At 40.3% G+C, this 23,893-nt stretch overlaps 1 protein-coding gene across 7 annotated transcripts in view; it reads right to left on the reverse strand.

Moving 5' to 3' along the window:
- Window positions 1-23,893, reverse strand: part of NPNT (nephronectin) — a 91,644-nt gene that overhangs the window by 64,100 nt on the left and 3,651 nt on the right. For 5 of the 7 annotated variants that reach the window (XM_036344110.1, XM_036344102.1, XM_036344083.1 and 2 more), the window contains exon 3: window positions 272-322. The exons of the other annotated variants lie outside the window; for them this stretch is intronic. In XM_036344110.1, coding sequence (XP_036200003.1) covers window positions 272-322 — 51 coding nt within the window. The remainder of the gene's footprint in view (window positions 1-271; window positions 323-23,893) is intronic. 7 annotated transcript variants of the gene reach the window in all.

Here is a 23,893-nt window from a genome sequence, read left to right on the forward strand (position 1 = left end):
GGTCAATTTATTAGATTCACAAAATAAGAGAAAGAAATTACAAACTGAAAGGGAAAAGTTTAATGTAATAACTGAAATAGAGTTAACTTAGTATAATTATGAACAGAATAAACACATCTCCAAGGAACATAGTTCTCCCCACAAAAGCAACTCAAAAAACCACAACTGATGTTAAGTTTTATTGATTAATTTTGTGAAGTTATTATTTAGAAGTTATGCCTTTTAAGACATATATTAGCCAAAATTATTGCAAGAAATATGTTCATCTAACCTTTGAGCTGGCACCTTATCCTGGCTATTCTCTGCCTTAAGACGTAGAAAGCTGCAAAACAAATGTCCAAAAAAAGAAATTCCAGATCTTTTCTCTGTAAGGAGGTGGAACTTGGGTATTTATCAACTTGTTACATTCCCGGAGACTTACACATATTCAACTTTCAGTGCTTTTCTGAAACAAAAAAAAATCTAGGACATGTTTAAAATAGTAATATTTTAGTCACCATTTTGTCATTAGAAAACATTTTGTAACAAAAATATTAACCAATAACTGAAGTTGTGCTATTCTTTCATAGTCCAAATTCTAAGTTAAAATATTCAGACCTTTTGTGACACTGTACCTTCCAGTCCAATTTTTCACTTTTCAGAATATTAATTTTTGGTTCCAAGAGACAGTATCCTTTTATTTAAATATGTGTTGGACAAAGTATCTGAAAAAAATTAAAACCTTTGATCAATTAGTAACCAAGGCTGGTAGATTTTAAATCGGATATATCTTTACTTACCTGCTTTCTTAGATACTGTGTGTTCCCTTTTCTCTTCAAATTTGGGGAAGAAATATTAAGGGTTTTTTTTCTTTCCTTCCACAGCATTTTCTTCTTGCATGGCTGCTTTGGTTGTCCATAGCAACAAGAATTACCCTGAAAGCTCAGCCATTTCACTTAAAGGATACATAAATAACTCAGTTTAATGAAAGTGAATGGAAGAAACTTGAAACACCACTAATAATGGTCAGGATTTGACCAGCCTAGAGACCCTAGAGGTAAGGGAAGAGATTATTTTATTACTTCTCTTTTGCATTAACATCTTACCTCCTTAAAGCATAAAACACTCACTTTCATTTTCAATTTGTATATTTATTTGCAGAATTTAAAATTAGATGAATAGAGCCTTCTTTTGGGCACCAGCAAAAGAAAACAATTCTATGTTCAATTTGATTTAAATGTTGTAGTAATTTTATCAATGCAGAATTATTGCTCTATATTTTTAAAGGCACATATTAGATTTCCTTGTTACAGATTTTTTTTATGTTGGTTAGGTTTATAAGAAATTAGTGGGGATTTTTTACTGTTGTTAACTTCAAAAGAATTCACCATACCTTGATGTTGATACATTTCTTAAAATAGATAATGAAATATATCAGGTACAATCTAAACAAAAAGCTGAAAATAAACCAAAGCATAAACTAAAAATTAGATTGCATATCACACATTAAGAACAATTGTTTATAACAATGGTTATATATGAGAAGGGAAGAATATAAAAGGATACCGTTTCTTTAATACTCTTTAATTGCCAATTTTGAATAATCTAATTTTCAAGAAAAATATATTGAATAATTTTAAACAAAGGTTTAAACAATAAAGAATAGCAAACATCATTATTTCCTAACAGCAGCCAAACAGTTCTGTATAGTTTATTTTCATTTTAAAATATCGTTAAGTTGGGTCACATTTTTCCTACTTAACAGAAGTCAGCCTTGACAGAGATTTTGTGAATTTTATAATATTGATATATATACATCCACTAATAAGGCTTTTAGCATGAAACTTTAGCAAATGCCCCATATTTTAACACTTGCATTTTTAAACTATACAAAACTGCATTTTAAAGAAATGTTAAACCTGGAAGAGATTATTTCCAGGAAGTTTCTGGAATCTATTTTCTTTTGACACATAAGGAAATTTTCATAGGCAACCACCACCATAATCTTTGTGAAAGTTGCCAAAAATAAATGCACTACATGTATTTTTTTGCATGTGGTATAAACACCACCGTGAGAAGCACTAAAATAGGATTCATTAGTAGCACCTAATATAGATGATCCTGTCTCATTTCCTCCTAAAAATCTGTGTTCTTTACAGCCAGTGTAAAACAGCCACAGCAGTAAATACAGGCAATGTTACCAGCGAACCCCCTCAGTTCTCTCCTGCCACTTGCCCGAGAACTGCTGCTTAGATACCTCTGAGGCTTCTCAGCGATGCTATGCACTTCACTGAGGGCCCTCAGGGATGTTAGGCATAGTTAAAAACAATAAGCACTCTGGTGACTTTATGAAATTGTGACTAATATAAGCCAGAGAAACTAAATTATTCAGGGATTACTCCCTGCGTGCTAAACACAAGTTTATAGATTTGGAGGCAATCCTGGGCTGTGGACGGTGTTAAAGAAAATGAGGGATAAGAAACCCTAAGGAACTGAGCCTACTTACGATCCAAATGTATGTCTATCATCTGGTATATAGTTTAACTTACTGTAAAGGATTATAAAATGCTCAAATGTTAGGCCAATCATAACCATTGAAAAATAAATAATAAAATGCTTCAGGCTAAGATAACGGATGCAGTTTCCACGTGACTCATACAGGACTCACATGGCCTCTTGAGCACATAGAGCATAGCCTGACACATGTACCTCCTTCCAGGTGACAAATGCCAGGTACATGCATGGAAGGGAAAGGTCCCTCCTGACACTGTACATCTACTTCTCAACCCTAGTCTTTAGCTAGAAAGTAACTCTAAAAATTCCCCATGCCCCAACTTTAAATGTCATGCCATATTTCTCATTGTCAAAAAAAGTTAATGTTAACTAGACCACCAATTTACACCATACACAAGAATAAACATGAAATAGATAAAAAACTTAAATGTAAGTCACAAAACCATAAAAATCCTAGAAGAAAACATAGACAGTAAAATCTCAGATATCTGGTGTAGAATATTTTTTGCCAATATACTTTCTAGGGCAAAGGAAAAAAATAAACAAATGGAGCACATCAAGGTAAAAAGCTTCTGCACAGCAAAAGAAACCATCAATAAAATGAAAAGGGAACCTACTATATGGGAGAACACATTTGCCGATAATACATCTGATAAAGGGTTAATCTCCAAGATATACAAAGAACTTATACAACTCAACGCCAGGAAGACAAACAATCCAATTAAAAAATGGACAAAGGACCTAGATAGACACTTCTCTAAAGAGGATATGCACATGGCCAATAGACATATGAAAAAATGTTCAACGTCACTAATTTTCAGAGAAATGCAAAATAAAACTATAATGAACTATTAACTAACACTTGCCAGAGTGGCTATCATCAATAAGTCAAAAAACAGCAAGTGTTGAAGAGAATATGGAGAAAAGGGACCCTAGTCCACTGTTGGTGAGAATGCTGACTGATGCAACCTTTTTGGATGAAAAAAGGTTGTCACCCCATGACATTCGTGCACCTGGGGGGGCAGGGGAGTCCCTCAGCTGGCCTGCACCCTTTCACAGTCCAGGAGCCCCTGGGAGATGTCCTACTGATGGCTTAGACTCACTCCCCACAGAACGGGCCTAACCTGGCGGTCGGGCATCCTTAGCACTGCCACAGAGGCGGGAGAGGCTCCTGCCACCACTGCTGCGCTCACCAGCCTTCAGCCTGGCCTCTGGCTGAGCAGTGCTCTCCCTGTGGGAGCGCACTGACCACCAGGGGACAGCTCTTGCATTGAGTGTCTGCCCCCTGGTGATCAGTGCGGGTAATAGCGACCAATCATTCTACTGATCAGTTGATTTGCATATTACCCTTTTATTATATAGGATAGCTAAGGTATGGGAATAGCTCGCATGCCCATCTGTAGGTGAGTGAATAAAAAAAGCTGTAGTACATACACCATGGAATACTACGTGGCTATAAAAAAGAAGGAACTCTTACCCTTTGTGACAGCATAGATGGATCTGGAGAGCATTGTGTTAAGTGACTAAACCAGTCAGCGAAAGACAAATACCATAGGATCTCACTTATATGTGGAATCAAATGAACAAAATAAACTGATGAACAAAATAGAACCAGAGGCATGGATACATGGAACAGACTGACAGAGATTAGCCAAAGAATATAAATGCATAGCCCATGGACACAGACAATAATGTGATGATGAAGTCTAGGAGGGGTGCAGGGACTAGGTGAAGGGGGACAAACGGGAGGAAAATAGTAGACATCTGTAATAGCGTCAACGATAAAAATAATGATAGTAAAAATAAATTGAATGACAGTGGGAAAAAGTTAATATTAGTGTGGCAAATGCTATTCATAGACAACTATTCAGCTATGTACATTTATAATACCAACATCCAGGACAACTGATCCCATGAATAACATTTTAAGTGAGAATTTGGATGATCCCAACTTTTAGTCCACTACTTTATAAGTATTAAAGCTACAGAATTCATCAGACTTTAACACAGCATTAGAAAACAGAACATTTAGCAAATACAGAAATTATTTCTTCATAAATTATGTTTAGTTCCCTCAATTTAATTATTTTAAAAACAATTCTGTCTTATTTAGAAAATTGAAATGTCTTAATTCTTGGACATATTTAGACACCAAGATACAATAAATCTTTTAATTCATCAATGATTTAAAAATTCAATTCAAGGGTCAAAGGACCTTGAACCATTACCTAGTAAAAACTATTACCACAGTAAGTGTATGTAATATAAAATCAACTCTAAATACCCACATACATTAAAAAATACAACTAAGCATGAGTTGCAATTTATTTTTCTATTATTTGTTATTTGTTGGAATGCATGCATACAGCAGATAATTACCAAGTACCTACAAAATCTTAACACTAAAGAAAAATAGAAGGTACTGAACTTTAAAATAATATTTTGGGTGGCAGAAAGCTTATATTTGAAAAGTCTATCCATGAAGTAAGTTTCTGAAAATTTAGCAACACACACCTTTGACCATTTAGGGATCTTTCATAGAAACTGAGTTTGAGAACTCTGATTTATAAAAACAAGGCTAAAGATTTTGAAAAACAACATTGTTTTTGGCAAAGTAAACCTAAATTCAGAAATTCTTAATGGTTTCTTCCTTTGTGTATATTAGCACAAATTTAAACTGTGATGACATCTTTCCTGAAAGTTCATAAGTCAGTATCTTCAAAAGCAACCCTAATTTTGTGATGTAATGTTATAATAGGAAAACAATCTCAGTTTTGAAGAATTTATATAATTAATCTACAGCAGCGATTTTCAGCCTTTTTCATCTCACAGCACACACAAACTAATTACTAAAATTCTGTGGCACTCCAAAAAATATATTGTACCTTTTAGCAACCTGACAAAAAAAGGTAGGTATAATTTTGATTCATTCACACTGGATGGCTATTGTTGTATTGGTTATTGTCATTTTTTTTTTATTTAACAATCTTAGGGAAAAGAGGTCAGTGCGCCTGACTAAATAGTCAGGTATGCATGTTTTAAAAATTCTTGAGGCACAACAGTTGAAAATTGCTGATATACAGAACGGTGAAAGAGATACTGACCAAATCAAGTGTTCAGTTTTAAAATTTTGTTGAGTCTAAGATTATCCACATGCAAATCACCCATGGCAAATCCTTAATTGCAAACTGACTCTCCACTGACATCTAGTACCCACCAAGGCTGTCTCCAACCTTTAGTTAATGGCCAACAGGAAATTAGGACTTCTAATTACATATAACTAAGGAAAAAACTGTTTCCCCCCCAAAATCAACTATTAATTCTAAAGCTAAGAAACCACTTTGAGTACTTCTATCTTTTCCTTCCATGAGAGTTAAAAGTAACAAGTTGACTTTACAGTGCTTCATCAGACTGAAAACTAAAACTCTTGAGAATCTAAGGAAGAATATTGAATAAACATATAGATATCTGTTACTATTTTATAACACATACTAATACATAATAATACTTTATCATAGGTAGGTTTTAGTATATTCCTGTATGCTGGCTTTATTAGGAATTTTATTCGGAATTCTATTATGACCATAACGCTCTCTTTAATTATGCACTAGTAGTAATGAAGTGATGAATCAGAAAAACTCTAAGAAAAGCTTTAGTGCACTCAAGTGGAGAATTTCTTTATATTTGATATTACTTAACAAAACTATGTCTTGTAACACAGCAGTTTTTTAGTAAATAGGCGTATGTTTTGCAACTGATTTGCTCTGGTAGATTCCCAGGGATGCACTGCCAATCACATCAGGCCTGTGCTCTCAGTATTTTTCTATGGGTGTAGTCACTTCCAAATTTTTTGAAAAATTTTCAAGCCAAATTATCTTGGCTTCATCTTTGAGAACTGATCACTTATTGGTTCCTATGAAGTGAAGACCTTGGCTCTGCCCAGGTAAAAATCTTCATTTCCCCTCCAAGTTAATAAAGTGTGAAAACTCGGTCAGGGTAGATTCTTGGTTGGTGCTGATCTCCTAGGGCACGTGTGATCAGCATTTCAGGTTCCAGTGTCCCTGGGGCTTCAGGAGCGTGTGGGAATGAGCACTTCCTCACAGCGCAGTTTGGGTGTAGATGGGGACTTGAAGAATACTTACCACAGGCTCTGCTTTGAGTCTATTATAGGCCTACATGGTTATTTAGAGGAGCCCTCCCTAAGATCCAGTGAACTAGGGTAACAGCTCAGGGTCATGTTGGCTCCTTTGCACGCCTGTAACAATCTGGAGCTTTGGGGAAATGAGCACTGGTCACGATTTTGTTGTTCCTGGGTTCACTGGCCCTTATTCCAGTTTGTGCCTCATCTACCTCTTACTCCAAGCCATAATTTACACGGAAATAAGAATATAGCAAAATGGCGATGACTAATATATAGATATCTAACGAATACAAAACTAATGGCTCATACAAAACTGATACAGAAATTTCCCCCACTGATTTCTTTGCAGAACCTCATACTCGATCAGAGGAGACCCCTATCTGCAATCCGTTCACAATGTACCAACTCCATCAACTGACTGATGATGACTGATTTTTAAAAGATACGGACTAAAACAAAAGCAAAAGGATATGGCGTGGCCTTTAATTAATAATACAGCAAACTTCAGGACATGGTTAGAGATCCGAACTTGGAACTGTCTTGTCTAACATAAAACTGTCCATAAAGCCCTCAACAGTTCGTCCATCACAGCTAGGTATTCTGGAGCGGTGGCTCAGAAAGCTAAGAGCATAGATAGTACCTTCTTAAATGGCATATAGAATTGCCTCCCATGTTCTCCTAGAGTAAGGGCCTCACTTAGCATTGGAGATGTTCTATGAAACAGCTTCAGTAACTAAAACTGGCTTCATGGTAGAAAGGTCACTGTCCCCTTCCACTCCCATCATCCACTCCCACTCTGCAAAGGACAACATGAAAGGTTTCCTTCAGAACTATCTGTGGGAAAAGCCATACCTTCCCCAAATAAATGGTTTGCTTTATAGCTACAAACAACATGAATTATATGAGCAATAACGCTTCCCTTTTTCCTTTGGCTACCAGAAGTGAAGAGCCAAATGACAAGACATATTTAGGATCCTATGGCTCATCTATCTGCATTTTAATAATTCTTTTCTCAACATCTTACCTTTTACTCTGTCCTTTCTTTTTTTGCCCCCTTGACCTTGTCAATTCTATATTCCTAGTTTATTGTATGCTTTCCTGGAAGACACAGCTCATCCTTCCCCACACATGGTAGAACATAAACAAATTCAAAGAAATCAATTCTACTTATCTTTTGAGGTATTTCGTAAGAAATCAAAAATAGAAAATGACTGAACAGAAGGTTTCCACTTTGTAACATTATCCATATTTAATCTCCTTTAAGTTACATATTTTATATAATACAATTTATACAAATAAAATGAGCTCTTTAATTACTGTATTTACATAAAAATAGGATGTCTCTAGAAACTTCCCACATCTAAATGTATAGAACAATGACGATGAATCTGCAGAGATATTCATTGCAGCATATTTCATAAAAACAATATGCTGAAAAACATCTAAATGTGCATAAATAGGGGATTTTAATATTATGGTATACTGTGCAGCCATTTCAAAGAATAAGTGAGATTTACATGTAGTGATAAGAAATGGTCTCCAAAATGTAATCCTATATAATAAAGAGCTAATATGCTAATTAGACTGGACGGCAGAACAACCTTCCGGAACAACCAGTCGGGGAAGGGGGGAGGCCACAGGAATGTGAGGGCCTACACTTGCATGAATTTCGTGTATCGGCCTCTAGTATTATATAAAAAAAAAAGAAGATACAGAACAGTTCTTACTCTGTGCTATTACTTTATGAACAAGGAAAGTTTTGAAAATGCTTAGAAGTCTCTGTAAAGATCAATAGGAAATAATTCATGAGGGTTGGATCTAGATGTCAGAAATATTGGGAAGTCAGAAAGACTTTTCTCTCTCTCAACCTGAGTCTTTTTTAATTTTTTACATACGCAGGCATTTCTTATTTTGTTTTCATTAGACAGTTTAAGTATATAATTGTGATAAGGATTAGAATAACTAATGAGAAAGGTATGGCCCTACAGTTTTAAAGTCAGTTTTTAAAAATCTTTTAGTACAAAAATATATTCCTATTTCCAGAAGATCTTTTTATCCTAACAGGTGTCCCCCAAAAAACTTTATTTGGATATCAAAATTCTATACAACCCTCCCTAATGGATCAGAGGTCTAGTAAAAAAAAGCAAACACTTACTGGTATTTACATAGGCATACAAATTATGGCTGGCCTATAAAGAGAATAAAAAGTCAATGAATTAAGCAACTCCGAAAAGAATTTGTGAGTCTTTCTTAAAAGCAAAAAGAAACTCACATCCATAAAAAATAGAAAACCGATAGGCAAGAAGCCAGGTGGAAATCCTGGCAAATGGACAAACCTCACCCCATCCTCCAAATATCAGCCAGCTGACTCTAGTCCAAGAGAACACAAATGAAAAATGCGGGTAGAGGGTCCTTCACTAACTTGTCAGAGAGGTTTGGTGGGGGAAACTAGAATCAAGCAACAAATTAAGAGTTTAGATATAGGATTGCCAGAGCCTATGTCAGTACTGCAATCCAGTATTTCCCCTTACCTACTTACTACCAGGAAAGAAACCATTGGCCAACTAGCTAAAGTTAACAACGTATGCCATTTGACCACACAGAAAAAGTGACCTCACAGAAATACTAGAACACATGCAAAACAGTATTTTTTCTATGTATGTTCAAAGTTGCTTATTTTAGATTTTTTTGTATTAGTAAAAGAGTAGAATCAACATAAATGTCCATTAATAAGGTGTTGGTTAATAAATTAGGGTATAGAGATACAATGATTCCAAAAAAAGGCTCTTCATGTGCTGGTGATAAAGAAAGCCTTTTAAAATGTATAGTTAGAAGAAATAAGCAAGGTACAGAATGGTGTATATATAGTATGGTTTCATTTGTATAGAAGAAGTGGGGGAAAAGAATTATAGGAATTTGCCCATAAGTATGTAAAATGTTTCTAAAAGGTACACAAAAATTGGTAATAGCCATTGCTTTGAGGAGGAGCATTTGAGGATATGAATGCATTTTCTCTTATAAAATAAATATATATTTTACTGTAAAAGACTGATGGGAAAATTTAAAAGCCTGCACAAAAGGGGTGGAAAGGGGGCAAAGGTATCTGTGTGTGGTGGTGTGGGAGGAGGGGGGAGTAATAAGAACTAGGTCATCAGGACCTCTCTCTCCTTCCCTTTTGTCTCCCCCATGAGAAAGCCCAGCCCTGTGGTGAGTCTCTTCCACTATTCACTGAAGATGCTGCGTGGAATCATTCACCATCACTGAATTATCACTTTAAAGCATGCAGTTGATTCAACTGACCCATAATGCATATATCAATAGACAAGTGGATAAAAAAGTTATGGTACATACAGTGGGGCCTTGACTTATGAGTGTCCCGACTAACGAGTTTTTTGAGATACCAGCTGTCTCTCGGCCGATTTTTTGCATTGAGTTGATAAGAGTAATTTGAGTTAACAAGCTCCTTAACGAGCTCGGTCTCGGAACGAATTAAACTCGTAAGTCAAGGCCCCACTGTATAAGCAATGGAATATTATTTGGCCATAATAAAGGATGAAATGTTACCATGTGTAACAGCATGGATGGACCTAGAGCAGTGGTCGGCAAATTCATTAGTCAACAGAGCCAAATATCAACAGTACAATGATTGAAATTTCTTTTGAGAGCCAAATTTTTAAACTTAAACTATATAGGTAGATACATTGTTATTAACTTAATTAGGGTACTCCTAAGGCTTAGGAAGAGCCACACTCAAGCCGCATGTGGCTCGCGAGCCGCAGTTTGCCGACCATGGACCTAGAGGATATTATGAGCAGTGAAATAAGTGAGTCAGAAAAATACAAATCCCATATGATTTCACTTATATATGGAATCTAAGCAACAAAATAAACAAACAAAATAGAAACAGACTCATAGATACAGAGAACAGACTGATGGTTGCCAGAGAGGAGGGAGATGGGCAACTAAGTGAAAAGGGGGAAAGAATTAAGAAGTACAAATTGGAATTTATAGGGAACTCATACATCTTAACAAAAGGAAGATAAACAATCCAATCAAAGATGGGAAAAGGACCTAAATAGACACTTTTGGAAAATGGGCATACAGTAGGCCAAGAGACATATGAAAACATGCTCAAAGTCACTAATCATCCAAGAGATGCAAATCAAAACAATAATGAGGTACATCTCACACCTGTCAGAATGGCTATCATCAACAAATCAATAAATGACAAGTGCTGGCAAGAATGTAGAGTAAAAAGGAACCCTAGTGCACTGGTGGTGGGAATGCAGACTGGTGCAGCCACTATGGAAAACAGTATGGAGTTTTCTCAAAGAACTAAAAATGGAACACTCATTTGACCCAGTGATTCCACTTCTAGGAATCTATCCCAAGAACCTAGAAACACCAATCAGAAAGGATATATGCACACCTATGTTCATAGCAGCACAATTTACAATAGCTAAGATTTGGAAACAGCATAAGTGCCCATCAGCAAATGAGTGGATTAAAAAACAGTCGTACATCTACACAATGGAATACTATGCTGCAGTAAAAAAAGAAAGAACTCTTACCATTTGCAACAGCATGGATGGAACTGGAGAGCATTATGCTAAGTGAAATAAGCCAGTCAGTAAAAGAAAAATACCACATGATCTCACTCATTTGTAGAACATAATGAACAATATAAACCAATGAACAAAAACAGATCTAGAGACAGAGAAGCATCGATCAGACCATCAAACTTCAGAGGGAAGGTAGGGGAGGGTGGGGGTAAGGTGGAGAGATCAACCAAAGGACTTGCATGCATGCATATAAGCCTAACCAATGCACACAGACACCAGGGGGGTGAGGGCATGAGTGGGAGGGTGGGGGGGACAAGGGGGGGAGGATAAGGACACATACATAATACCTTAATCAATAAAGAAAAAAAGCATAATGCAAATAAACCTATTTTTCTTGTTCTAAAAAAAAAAGAGAAAGAAATGGAACTCCCATTTGACCCAGTAATCCCACTTCTAGGAATATATCCCAAGAAATATGCACCCCTATGTTCATAGCAGCACAATTTACAATAGCTAAGATTTGGAAACAGCATAAGTGCCCATCAGCAGATGGAGTGGATTAAAAAACAGTGGTACATCTACACAATGGAATACTATGCTGCTGTAAAAAAGAAAGAACTCTTACCATTTTCAACAGCATGAATGGAACTGGAGAGCATTATGCTAAGTGAAATAAGCCAGTCAGAGAAAGATAAATATCACATGATCTCACTCATTTGTGGAATATAATGAACAACATAAACTGATGAACAAAAATAGATCCAGAGACAGAGAGGCATCAAACAGACTATCAAACCTCAGAGGGAAGGCAGGGGAGAGGGGAGGGTAAGAGATAAACCAAAGGGCTTGTATGCATGCATATAAGCATAACCAATGGGCACAGACACTGGGGGCGGGGGGAGGGGGGGGAGGGCATATGCTGAGGGGTGAGAGTGGCCAGGGAGAGGTCAATGGGGGGAAAAGAAGACATATATAATACTTTAAACACTGAAAATTTTTTTTTAAAGTACAAATTGGTAATTATAAAACAGACACAGGATGTAAAGTACAGCATAGGGAGCATAGTCAATATTTTAATAACTATGTATGGTGCCAGGTGGGTAGTTGAAATATCAAAGGGGTCACATTGTAAAGTATACAATTTTTAACCAGCATACTGCACACCTGAAACTAATACAAAGTAATTAAGAATGTAATCTGTAATTGAAAAACAAAAATTGGGGAAAATGCATATAACATGAATTCTACAGATGTCCATTACATCTGCTATAATGAAAAAGCGGAGGGGAGGGGGAAGGGAGACAGAGTACCAATATTTCTCAAACCTTATCAAAAAGTTTTCAAGTAAAAAACCCAGTATTGTTGCTGGGGCCAGAAATGCCTCCTTAGTCCCAGTGTGGATATGTGTGTGCACTTCCAAGCAGCATTGTACTATGGTGGGTGTTTATGTTTTGTTTTTTAATCCTCACTCGAGGATATTTTTTCCATTGAGTTTTTATTTATCCTTTCAAAGAGCCAGCACTTGGTTCTATTGATCTTGTGTATCGTGTTTTTTTGTTTTTGTTTTGTTTTGTCTTGTCTCTATGTCATTTATTTCCACTCTGATCTTTATTATTTCCTTCCATTACTCTGGGCTTTTCTTGTTGCTCTCTTTCTAGTTCTTTCAGTTGTTGGGTTAGGTAACTTATTACCATTTTTTCTTGTTTTTTGAGGTAGGCCTGTAGAGCTATGAACTTCCCTCTCAGGACTGCTTTCATTGTGTCCCATAGATTTTGGATTGTAGTGTTTACATGTTCATTTGTTTCCAGAATGTTTTTTGTTTCTTCTTTGATCTCTTTGGTAACCCATTCATTGTTTATTTAATAGCATGCTATTTAGCCTCCATGTGTTTTATTATTTTTTATTGTTTTTATTGTAGTTGTTATCTAATTTTATGCCATTTAGATCTAAGAAGATGATTTCAATCTTCTTGAATTTGTAGAGACTTAGCCTGTGTCCTAATATGTGGTCTATCTTTGAAAATGTCCCATGTGCACTTGAGAAGAATGTATATTCCTTAGCTTTGGGGTGGAATGTTTCCATTGATTTTTGAAAGAGTGGAAGAGAGAGGGACAGAGGAAAACACTGATGTGAGAGAGACACATCGATTAGTTGACTCCCACATGGCCCTGACCAGGGCTGGGAGCCTGCAACCAAAGTACATGCCCTTGACCAGAATCGAACCTGGGACCCTTCAGTCCACAGGCGCATGCTTTACCCACTGAGCCAACTGGCTAGGGCCTATGACGGCTGTTCATGGACAAATCCAAGCAGCTGAATTTGTAGCAACTAGAGCCCTTCTCTTCACTTGGCCTGACCTCCCAACTTGGGAAGTACTAAAATTTCTAATCTATAAAGGTATGACATGCCCAGCTGAACTTTATGAGGCAATCTTAGGAAATTAGTAGGTCTAAATAGTATTATATAAAGGTCAGTTCTAATGGGGGCAAAGAATGAAGGAACAAAGTAATTTCTGTGAACCTTAACTTTCAAGACTACACATGTTCAAAAACTACCTGTTTGCAAAGGTCAAACTTCTTCAGCACTGCTTTAGTTTGGAATTTGCATTCCAAGACCACTTGAAGTTGCCCAAAGTACATGGTGCTTTTAAATAACCTTCTCAAAGAAAATGGTGTTTGAAAATTCTTAATAAAAAATTTCACATTGTTACCAGAGGGGTAAGGTGCAGGGAGGAGCAATTGGAAGAAGGCAGTCAAAAGATACAAACAATTATAAGATAAATAAGTACTAGGGATGGAATTACAACATGACTATATTTAACACTGCTGTATGCTATACGTGAAAGTTGTTAAGAGAGTATATCCTAAAGTTCTTATCACAAGAAAAATATATTTTTTCTTTTGTATCTACTATATGAGATGATGGTTGTTAATTTATAGTCATTTCACAATATATATATATATATATAATTCAAATCATTATGTTGTACACCTTAAACTTCTACAGTGCTGTATGTCAATTATATTTCAATAAAACAGGGGGAAAAGAATTACTGAATTGAACTGAAAAAAAAACACACACCGAAATTTCACTTCTTAAGGATTTGGAGATTCAGGTTTAGTGCTGAAAATCCTATATAATAAAAGCCTAGGAGAGCAACTAAGATGGCGGCATAGGTAAACACCGGGAAATTATCGCCTCATACAACAATTGAAAATTACCGCAAAGGACTGAGCAAACATCATCCAGAAAAACAGGAAGGCTGGCTGAGTGTAAATTCCACAACTAGAAGGAAAGAAAAACACGCTGAGAGCCAGAGGCGCTGCGGAGGTGAAGTGCAGAGGTACGGCGGCGCCCCCGCGCGCGAGGAAAGGGGGTGGCGCCTGAGGACGCGGCTGTCTTTTTGAATCACAAACTCCCGAGGGCTCTGAACTCCGGTTCCGGGAAGTCTCTGGGGACCCAGGTCTCATACGGGGAGAAGCTGGTCTGTCCGGCAGCGAGCGAACTTGAGGGCGGCTTTCCCTCAGAGGTGCTTGCAGCCGTTACCGGAACACTGAGACGCGCGACTCCGGCGGAGAATCGGCCATGGCCGCTTTCTCCGCCCTCTGACTCCCTGAGACCCCGCCCCACCCAGGCTGCGGCAGAGGCTTTTGCATGTGAATGTACCTAACTGCAGCCCAGCCAGGCAGACCCGGAACTTCCAAGAGAAGGCCCAAGGCCCCGCAGTGGCTTGCATTGCTTCACAGCTGAGCCTCTTCGTGGCTCCTGCTGTGTGGCCTCAGGCAGAGGCTGAATTAGCACCTCCTTAGATCCAGGAGCCACTGTACCCAGTGGTCAGAGGGTACCAGACTGCAACTCCTCAGATCCATAAGGGACACACTCAGGGAGCAGACTCAGTGAGCACCAAAGCCCCACTGAAGCAAGTCTTGCCCCAGAAGGGTGTCTTCAGCACAGAAGTTCTCCCACTTTAGACACAGCTGATTCTCACAGCCAATTGGCCTGGAGGTCAATTCCTCCCAGTGATTCTACAACAACCAAGGCACCAAGAGTGTCCACCCCAGGTAACTGGGGAGGCTGAGCTACTGGGCCCTACAGGACACCTGGCGCACAGGGCCACTCTATCAACACAGGGAAGCTGCCAAAATGCGGAGACAAAGAAACAGGTCACAAATGGCAGAAATGGAGGAAAGCAAACGATTGGATATAGAGTTTAAGGCCACGGTTATAAGGTTTTTCAAGAATTTTATGGAAACCGCCGATAAATTTAATGAATCCCTCAATAAGTATAGGGAGACCATGGAGGACATGAAAAAGGACCAACTAGAAATTAAGCATACACTGACTGAAATAAAGAATAATTTACAGAGATCCAGCAGCAGACAAGAGGATCCCAAGAATCAAGTCAAAGATTTGAAATACAAAGAAACAAAAAATACCCAACCGAAAAAGAAAAAAGAAAAGAGATTCCAAAAATATGAAGATAGTGTAAGGAACCTCTGGGACAACTTCAAGCGTACCAACATCAGAATTATAGGGGTACCAGAAGGAGAGAGAGGGCAAGATATTGAAAACCTTTTTGAAGAAATAATGACAGAAAACTTCCCCTACCTGGTGAAAGAAATGGACTTACAAGTCCAGGAAGCGCAGAGAACCCCAAACAAAAGGAATCCAAGGAGGACCACACCAAGACATATCATAATTAAAATGCCAAGAGCAAAAGATAAAGAGAGAATCTTAAAAGCAGCAAGAGAAAGACAGTCAGTTACCTACAAGGGAGTACCCATACGACTGTCAGCTGATTTCTCAACAGAAACCATGCAGGCCAGAAGAGACTGGCAAGAAATATTCAAAGTGATGAATAGCAAGAACCTGCAACCAAGATTACTTTATCCAGCAAAGCTATCATTCAGAATAGAAGGTCAGATAAAGAGCTTCACGGATAAGAAAAAGCTAAAGGAGTTCATCATCACCAAACCAGCATTATATGAAATGCTGAAAGGTATTCTTTAAGAAGAGGAAGAAGAAAAAGGAACTCTTACCATTTGCCACAGCATGGATGGAACTTGAGAGCGGATAAATACCACAGGATCTCACTTCATTTGTGGAATATAATGAACAACATAAGCTGATGAACAAGGACTGATCCAGAGACGGAGAGGCATTGATTGGACTGTCGGGACTTGGAGGGAAGGTAGGGGAGGGTGGGGGTAAGGGGGAAAGATCAACCAAAGGACTTATATGCAAGCATATAGGCCTAACCAATGGACATGGACAACGGGGGGGTGAGGGCATGAGCGGGGGTGGGGGGGGGGTGGGGGGTAGAGGGTAACGTGGGGACAAGGACACATATGTAATATCTTAATCAATAAAAAATATATTAAAAAAAAAAATAGCCTAATATGCGAAGTGTCCAGTTGTCCCTTCAACCAATCAAAGCTTAATATGCTAATGATATGCTAAGGCTGCTCAACTGCTCACTATGATGTGCACTGACCACCAGGGGGCAGACAGTCAACGGGTCGACCAGTCGCTATGATGTGTACTGACCACTAGGGGGCAGACACTCTGACCAGTAGGTTAGTTTGCTGCTGGGATCTGGCCAATCAAGACTGAGCTAGACAGGCTGGAAATGCCCTAGAGCCCTCCTGCGTCCCTCCCTGGCCCCAGTCGTGCACAGGTGGAGTCCCTCAGCCTGGCCGGCAGCCTCTCGAAATCCAAGCTGAGGGACACCTCCTCCCCAACCCCTGAGTGCACAAATTTCGCATTTCATGCACAGGGCCTCTAGTAGTAATATGATTGTCCACTGCCTTGTTTTTATTCCTACCTAAAAAGGGAGAAGGCAAGTTCTGCATTTTACCCCAAAACTAGAGGAGGAAGCTGATTAACATTAAGGCAGAAAAGCCTGCCTGGCTGCATTAAGGTGGCCTCTCACTGTCTTCAACATTGCTCTGGGCAGCACAACCCACCTTGAGACTCCCAGTTACTCCTGGAGTCCATATAATTGTACGGGTATAAAAAAGTTTCATCTATTGCAGGAGGCAGACGATCAATGACCCTTTCCCATCATTGATGTTTCTATCTCTCGCTCATTCTCCCCTCCTCTCTGAAATCAATACAAATATTTTTAAAAAGTTTCATCTATAAAATGCTAATTCATCTTCAGTGGAGGTTGCCATAGTTCAGTTGTCAACTACAAACGGAAAGCAATTCACTAGAAATAACTTCTTTGATGGGGAACACTTTGTATGGCCTTCAAAGCAGATTCCAACATTTCTTATTTACTCTTGATTATGTTAAAGAAATGTTTAAAATGTAAATAATCAAAGGCATAATCTACATAATTTTGTGACTGGGGTAGGAAATCAATCACCAGTGTAGGAAGCAAAAATAAATTATGTTCCACAGACAAGGCCAAGTTACTAAGCCCAGATACAAGTAAGGAATTAAACATGAAATTTAAACATTTCATTTTATTAATCAAAATTCTCTGCTTTAAACTAATAACTTTTTCATTTGAAATACAGAAAGAATTCAACAATTTGCTCATCATTCTTTCCAGTAATCCACAATCATTAGCCAGTAACATGGGTCATCCAACTGAAATTATATGACAATCCCAAAATAGCTTCAGAATGAGTTACTGTCTCCCAGTCCTTATTTTGAACTAACCTATAAGTTACTAACCTATAAGTTTATCTAATATTGATAAGAATCCAAAAGTTGTACAGTTGTAGCCTTATTAACTTCAGTGAGAGGAAGGAGAAATGAGGTTTAAAGCAACTAAAGCAGAGTCAAACTCTAGGTGTAGGTGTTATATCTTTAAAAAAGAAATATATATATATGTTTTTATTGATTTTAGAAAGAAACATCAATGAGAGAAACATTAATCGGCTGCCTTCTGCCCACCCCACACCAGGGATTGAGCCCACAACCCAGGCATGTGCCTTGACCAGGAATCCAACCTGCAACCTCTTGGTGCATGGGACGACTCTCAACCACTGAGCCATACCGGCAGGGCTAGGTGTTATATCTTTCCAAAATCTCCAGAGAAACATAAAACATCTGCATTTTGTCTGGTATCCTATCTAATAAAAGAGAAACATGGTAATTAGCGTACGACCGCTACCCTTCCCATTGGCTAATCAGGGCGATATGCAAATTAACTGCCAGCCAAGATGGTGGCCGGCAGCCAGGCAGCTGGAAGCTAACATGAGGCTTGCTTGCTTCAGTGACAGAGGAAACCAACATTCCCCGCCTGCCTTGCAGGCCTCTGAGCCTGCAGTGTCAAACATTGTAACAAATATAGAAGCTAAACAAAACCCCAGAAACCTGCTTTCAGCAAGCCAGGATCTCAGAGCTGGAGTTATACATTGTTTCAATTATAGAACCAAAACAAACCAGATACCTGCTTTCAGGAGTGGAGGCCTAAGAGCCGGAGCCTCAGAGCTAAAGCTGGCCCAAAATAAAAATAAAAAAAAAGAAAAAAAGGAGTGGTTGGGAGCTTCCGTCACCCGCCAGCCTGAAAACAGCCCTCAGCCCCTCACCCAGACTGGCCAGGGACCCCAGTGGGGACCCCCACCCTGAAGGGTGTGTGACCAGCTGCAAACAGCCATCATCCCCTCACCCAGGCTGGCCAGGCACCCCAGTGGGGACCCCCACCCTGATCCAGGACACCCTTCAGGGCAAACCAGCTGGCCCTCACACATACACCAGGCCTCTATCCTATATAGTAAAAGGGTAATATGCCTCCCAGCACCGGGATCAGCGTGACAGGGGGCAGCGCCCAAACCCCCTGATCACCCTGCGGCTCTGTGTGTGACAGGGGGCAGGGCCACAACCTCCCTATCCACCCTACTCTGTTCATGACAGGGGAAGGCGCCCCAACCCCCTGATCAGCCCTGCTCTGTGCCTGATAGAGGGGAGCTCCCCAACCCCCTGATAGCCCTGTGGCTCTGTGTGTGACAGGGTGCTGTGCCCCAACGCCCTGATCGGCCCTGCTCTGTGGGTGATAGAGGGCGGCGCCCCAACCCCCGCCCCCCACAGGCCCTGCTCTGTGTGTGACGGGGTAGAGCCATAACCTCCCCATCGGCCCTGCCCTGAGTGTGACAGTGGAGGCACCCTAATCCCCTGATCAGCCCTGTTCTGTGGGTGATAGAGGGCAGCGCCCCAACCCCCTGATCCACCCTGCTCTGTGTGTGACAGGGGGCGGTGCCCCAACTCCCCTATCAGCCCTACTCTGTGAGTGACAGGGGGGAACTCCTCAACCCCCTGATGGGCCCTGCTCTGTGCATGACAGGGGGAGCTCCCCAACCCCCTGATCGACCCTGCTCTGTGCGTGACAGGGGGAGCTCCCCAACCCCCCTGATGGGCCTTGCTCTGTGCGTGACAGGGGGGAGCTCCCCAACCCCCTGATGGACCCTGCTCTGTGCGTGACAGGGTAAGGAGCCCCAACCCCCTGATTGGCCCTGCTCTGTGCATGACAGTCGGTGGCACCGCAACCTCCCCATCGATCCTGCCTTGAGTGTGACAGGGGGCAGTGCCCCAATCCCCCAATCGGCCTTACCCTGAGCGTGACTGAGGGTGGCATTGCAACCTCCCAATCTTCCCTGCTCTGAGCATGACAGGGGGCGGCGCCCCAACTCCCCAGTTGGCCCTGCTCTGAGCCCAACCAGGGGCTGCACCTAGGGATTGGGCCTGCCCTCTGCCACCCAGGAGCAGGCCTAAGCCAGCAGGGCGTTCTCTCCCAAGGGGTCCCAGACTGCAAGAGGGCACAGGCCAGGCTGAGGGACTCCCCCCACCACCCCCAGTGCACAAATTTTTGTGCACCGGGCATCTAGTTAAGTAATAATAATGAAAAACCACCCCAATTCACATAACTTCCTTCAGAAACCACAATTGCTCACTGACAGCCAAAGAACTCAGAAACTGAATAGCTTTATTGAGGCATGGAACTAGTTGTATTTTGAGTTTTTCTTCACTCCTCTGTAAAGCACTTTCAACAGAACCACTATTGTCAAAGCCACATATACAGCCACATCTACAAGTAAATAGACAACCATCTAGATTAGAAATAGAGCCTATGTACTCTTTTCTACATTATGGAAAATGTAGAAAAGAAATCTGCTTGAAAAATAATAAAACTGCAGCTGAGAAATGTAAACAGCTAATCTATAATAATAAAAGCATAATATGCTAATTAGACTGGGCAGCTGAAGGACCTTCCGGACGACCTTCCAGACAAAGCGGGGGCTGCGAGGGCTGAGGGCCTTGCCCAAATTTCGTGCATCGGGCCTCTAGTCAGGTATAAAAGCCAGGACTGGACTCAGTTGTCCCCATTCGTCTAGAGCTTTTACTTAAGAATTGCTTCCAAGGCACACACAGCTTTGTAAAATAAAATATAGTTAGAAAAGGTCAATGGAGGGGAGGCAAGGGTGCATACGTAATACTTTCAACAATAAAGACTTTTTAAAAAAGTAAAATAAAACATACAAACCCTGAGAAATCTTCATTACAGAGATCTCCACTTGATAGGAGTAAAGAAATTGTTAAAATAATTCAAATGAATTGTGTCATTAGTATGATAGAAAAGTTAAGGAACAGAATGATTATAGAGCGAGAAACAAATGTTTTGGGAGTGATTAGGGGCTGTGTGCTGTAAATATGTAACCATCAGTGTGTTAGTGTTATGAACCTATTAAGAAAATTTCCCTTTACAACAAACAGCCACATCAATAGTCAGTAAAGCCCAAGGCAAAAAGAAAAAAACAAATTTTGAATTCTCACTACATAGAGATCTGCTTATGAGTCAAGAATACAAAACAAAGAAGCAAAGCACAGAAAGAAGGCAAGCGTATGGCCTCTAAAAGAACTATGAAAACAGAACCTGCCTATTTCTGGAATAGGTCGTGCTTTCCCGGCTGGCGGGAATGCTGGGAGGGAGTGCTGGTGGCACGGGCAGGAAGCAGGAGGACAGCTCCTATGACTGTCTGGGAAGCATCTCTGATCCTTCCTTCCTCAGTCCCTGAGGGAAGGATGGGAATCCGGCTAAATGTGGCTTTGTGGCTAGACACAGTGACCAAGACCGGAGGCTGAGCAAGGCTAGTGCCTGCAGTGCCCCTGGCCTCTCCATACAAGTCCGTGAAAAGGGGAAGTCAGTGGAAATGAAAGCAGCAGGTTTTGTGGAAATACACATATCTGACCCCATGAATACGGAGTTAAAACATCTCACGTTGCTCAACCAAGTGAAGTAAACAAGGACCACGGGGTCCCTTGCACTAGGGCCTGAGATCTGATAAATATTCAGTATGAGGGACCGGCCTCCCCGGCTTACAGACACAGCTTCTCCAGGATAAACTGGGAGGTTCTGGGTATAGGTGGGAATAGCTTCCTTTTGTTTTGCTGTGCTGATCTGAAGGAAAATCCAAAGTGAATTATTCAGAAAAAAAAAAACACAAAAAAACGAGAACCAGGGCACCTCTGAAAAGGAAGGGCTCGTATGAGAAAGAACACTGAGATTATCTAAGGGTCAGAAAGACAAAAACATGTTTCATGTTAATTTCCCAGAAGCTTTTTGGACTTTTTATAGGTAACCCATTACCAGATGTAACTATTGAAGAATAGCAAGGCATTGTCCTTGAATAAATATAGTGACAAAGGTTTAAATTTCACAGAAACTTGCTGTAAAAACTAATCAGAGTTTTCCATGTGTCCCTAACAAGCCTCTTTGGGGGCAGTTCTTCCCACTTTGAGCTGACCTCTCACCTCTGCATTCCTCTACCTGTTTATAGCAAAACAAAGACAGCCGGTTCTCTGAACTGACAAGAGTCATTTGGACCATCTGAGATTCTGGAAAAATAAAACACACACTCAAGGGAACATCCATCTTTGAACTCATTTTTACCACTTTGCCATCTCCAATATTAATGGTAAAGATCCATCTGGCCCTTTGTAATTTAAAGGCTTTTTATTTTATTGCAACAGAGAACCTTGGAACCATTTTTTATTTTGGCAGTAAAAATGCAACATACATACATCACACCTCAAGAACAAAGAATCAGCTAGCATGGGAACGTCCCATCCCACAACACTGTTTCAATGGCAATATTCCTTTACATTTCTTTAAATTCACCAAACACATCCATAGTATTTATTCTGTGCTAGCAGCAGTTGTACGTGCTTTACAAATAATAACATTTTTACGCCTCTTTGTTCTGGTTATATCTAAGAGGTGTACCTATTTCCGATCCATTTTGGAGACGGGGAGAATAAAGCACAGAGAGACTGAATGACTTGCTCAAGGTCACACAGCTCATTAGAGGCAGAAGTAATTGGAACCCAGGCGGTCATGCTCCAGAGTCCATGTTCCCCTTCATGATTCTGCCTCTTGAACTTTCACCAAATCTAAATTAAGAGGAACTGTGGTTTGTGCCCCATCACCTTACAGATTTTATAACATTATCATTTCAATATTTAAACTCATGCCATGTTGCAGCTTTCTCAGATTCTTGAGGAATAGCAAGAAGGAAAAGATAAATACTATCAAATATTACATTTGACCACTTTCAATCTTTTGGAAACAAAATGAAGGCATAGAAAATAATAAAATAGCACCCTGGATTTGCTGGGATAGCTACTACGCAAAAAGCGACTCTTAGCAGGTTTAAATTTTGTAATGCCGCTGAAATTTTGAAAGGCCTTTGCGCTCATTCAACTTCAGAATCACCAAGCTGGCGCAGGGTAGGGGAAACTTAACTACATGGCCAAGAGACATAGCAGGGCTCCTCCGGGTTCTTTCTGGGGAATACCTCTAAGAGACAGAAGAGTTTTCTCCTCGGAATTCTTTTATCACATCTGGCAGAGTGCTCTGCCCTCCTCCGCCTCTGCCCACTGCTTGGCACTCTGCCTTCGGGGGAGGTCACTCCACTGTGCTCAGGGCCTCCCGCCAGCGCAGCCTGGTCCTAGGTGGGGCTGGGGGGCTGTGCACTCCCCAAACCACTTCAGCATTTCCTTTGGGAGCGTCCTGCAAATTAAGGCAGCAAAGGAGGAGGAAACTATCTCCATTCCTGCAAAGAAACTACTCATTTTTCATCTGGGAAAGGTGCCTGTGTTGGGCCAAGAAAAAGGTACACTCTTCCCTCTTTGATTTTCAAAGCCTGATGGCTCTTCAAATTCCACACCTGTGGCCTCCAGCTGTGCAAATACTTCTAAAGGAGGTGAAACTGGCAGAAGACTCTATTCCACCAGCTACCATTCTTCTTTAAGACCATCTTCCCTCAAAAAACAATGTTGAGTAAAATAAGCGGGCGGGGCGGGGGGGGGGGGGGGTGGCAAGGGGAGGATGCACAACAGCTTTGCCTAGTTCTTTTGTTTACTGGAAACTGGAGTTACCAGCATCTCCCTTTATAATAGAATGTAATGGCCCAGCTGTGCAAAAAGTCTGGCCCAGTGGCTTGCAGATAGCAGGTAGACAAACATTAGTCCCGTTTACCTTTCCACCCCTAAACAGAGATGTCAGCCTGTGCATGCAATTAGAGAGTCATCCTGTGACTGTCCCTCTCCCTCTTCACAGAGTTCAGGATAGACATCACATGCAATTCTCAAAGACTGAAACCGCCAAGGGCATACCTAACTTTAATTTACTTAGAGTAAATTTAATTTGCTTAAAGTGAACTTAAATTTACTCTTCACATTACCAACA

The sequence above is a fragment of the Myotis myotis genome, unplaced genomic scaffold (genome assembly GCF_014108235.1).
Source record: "Myotis myotis isolate mMyoMyo1 unplaced genomic scaffold, mMyoMyo1.p scaffold_m19_p_1, whole genome shotgun sequence".
Lineage (NCBI taxonomy): Eukaryota > Metazoa > Chordata > Mammalia > Chiroptera > Vespertilionidae > Myotis > Myotis myotis.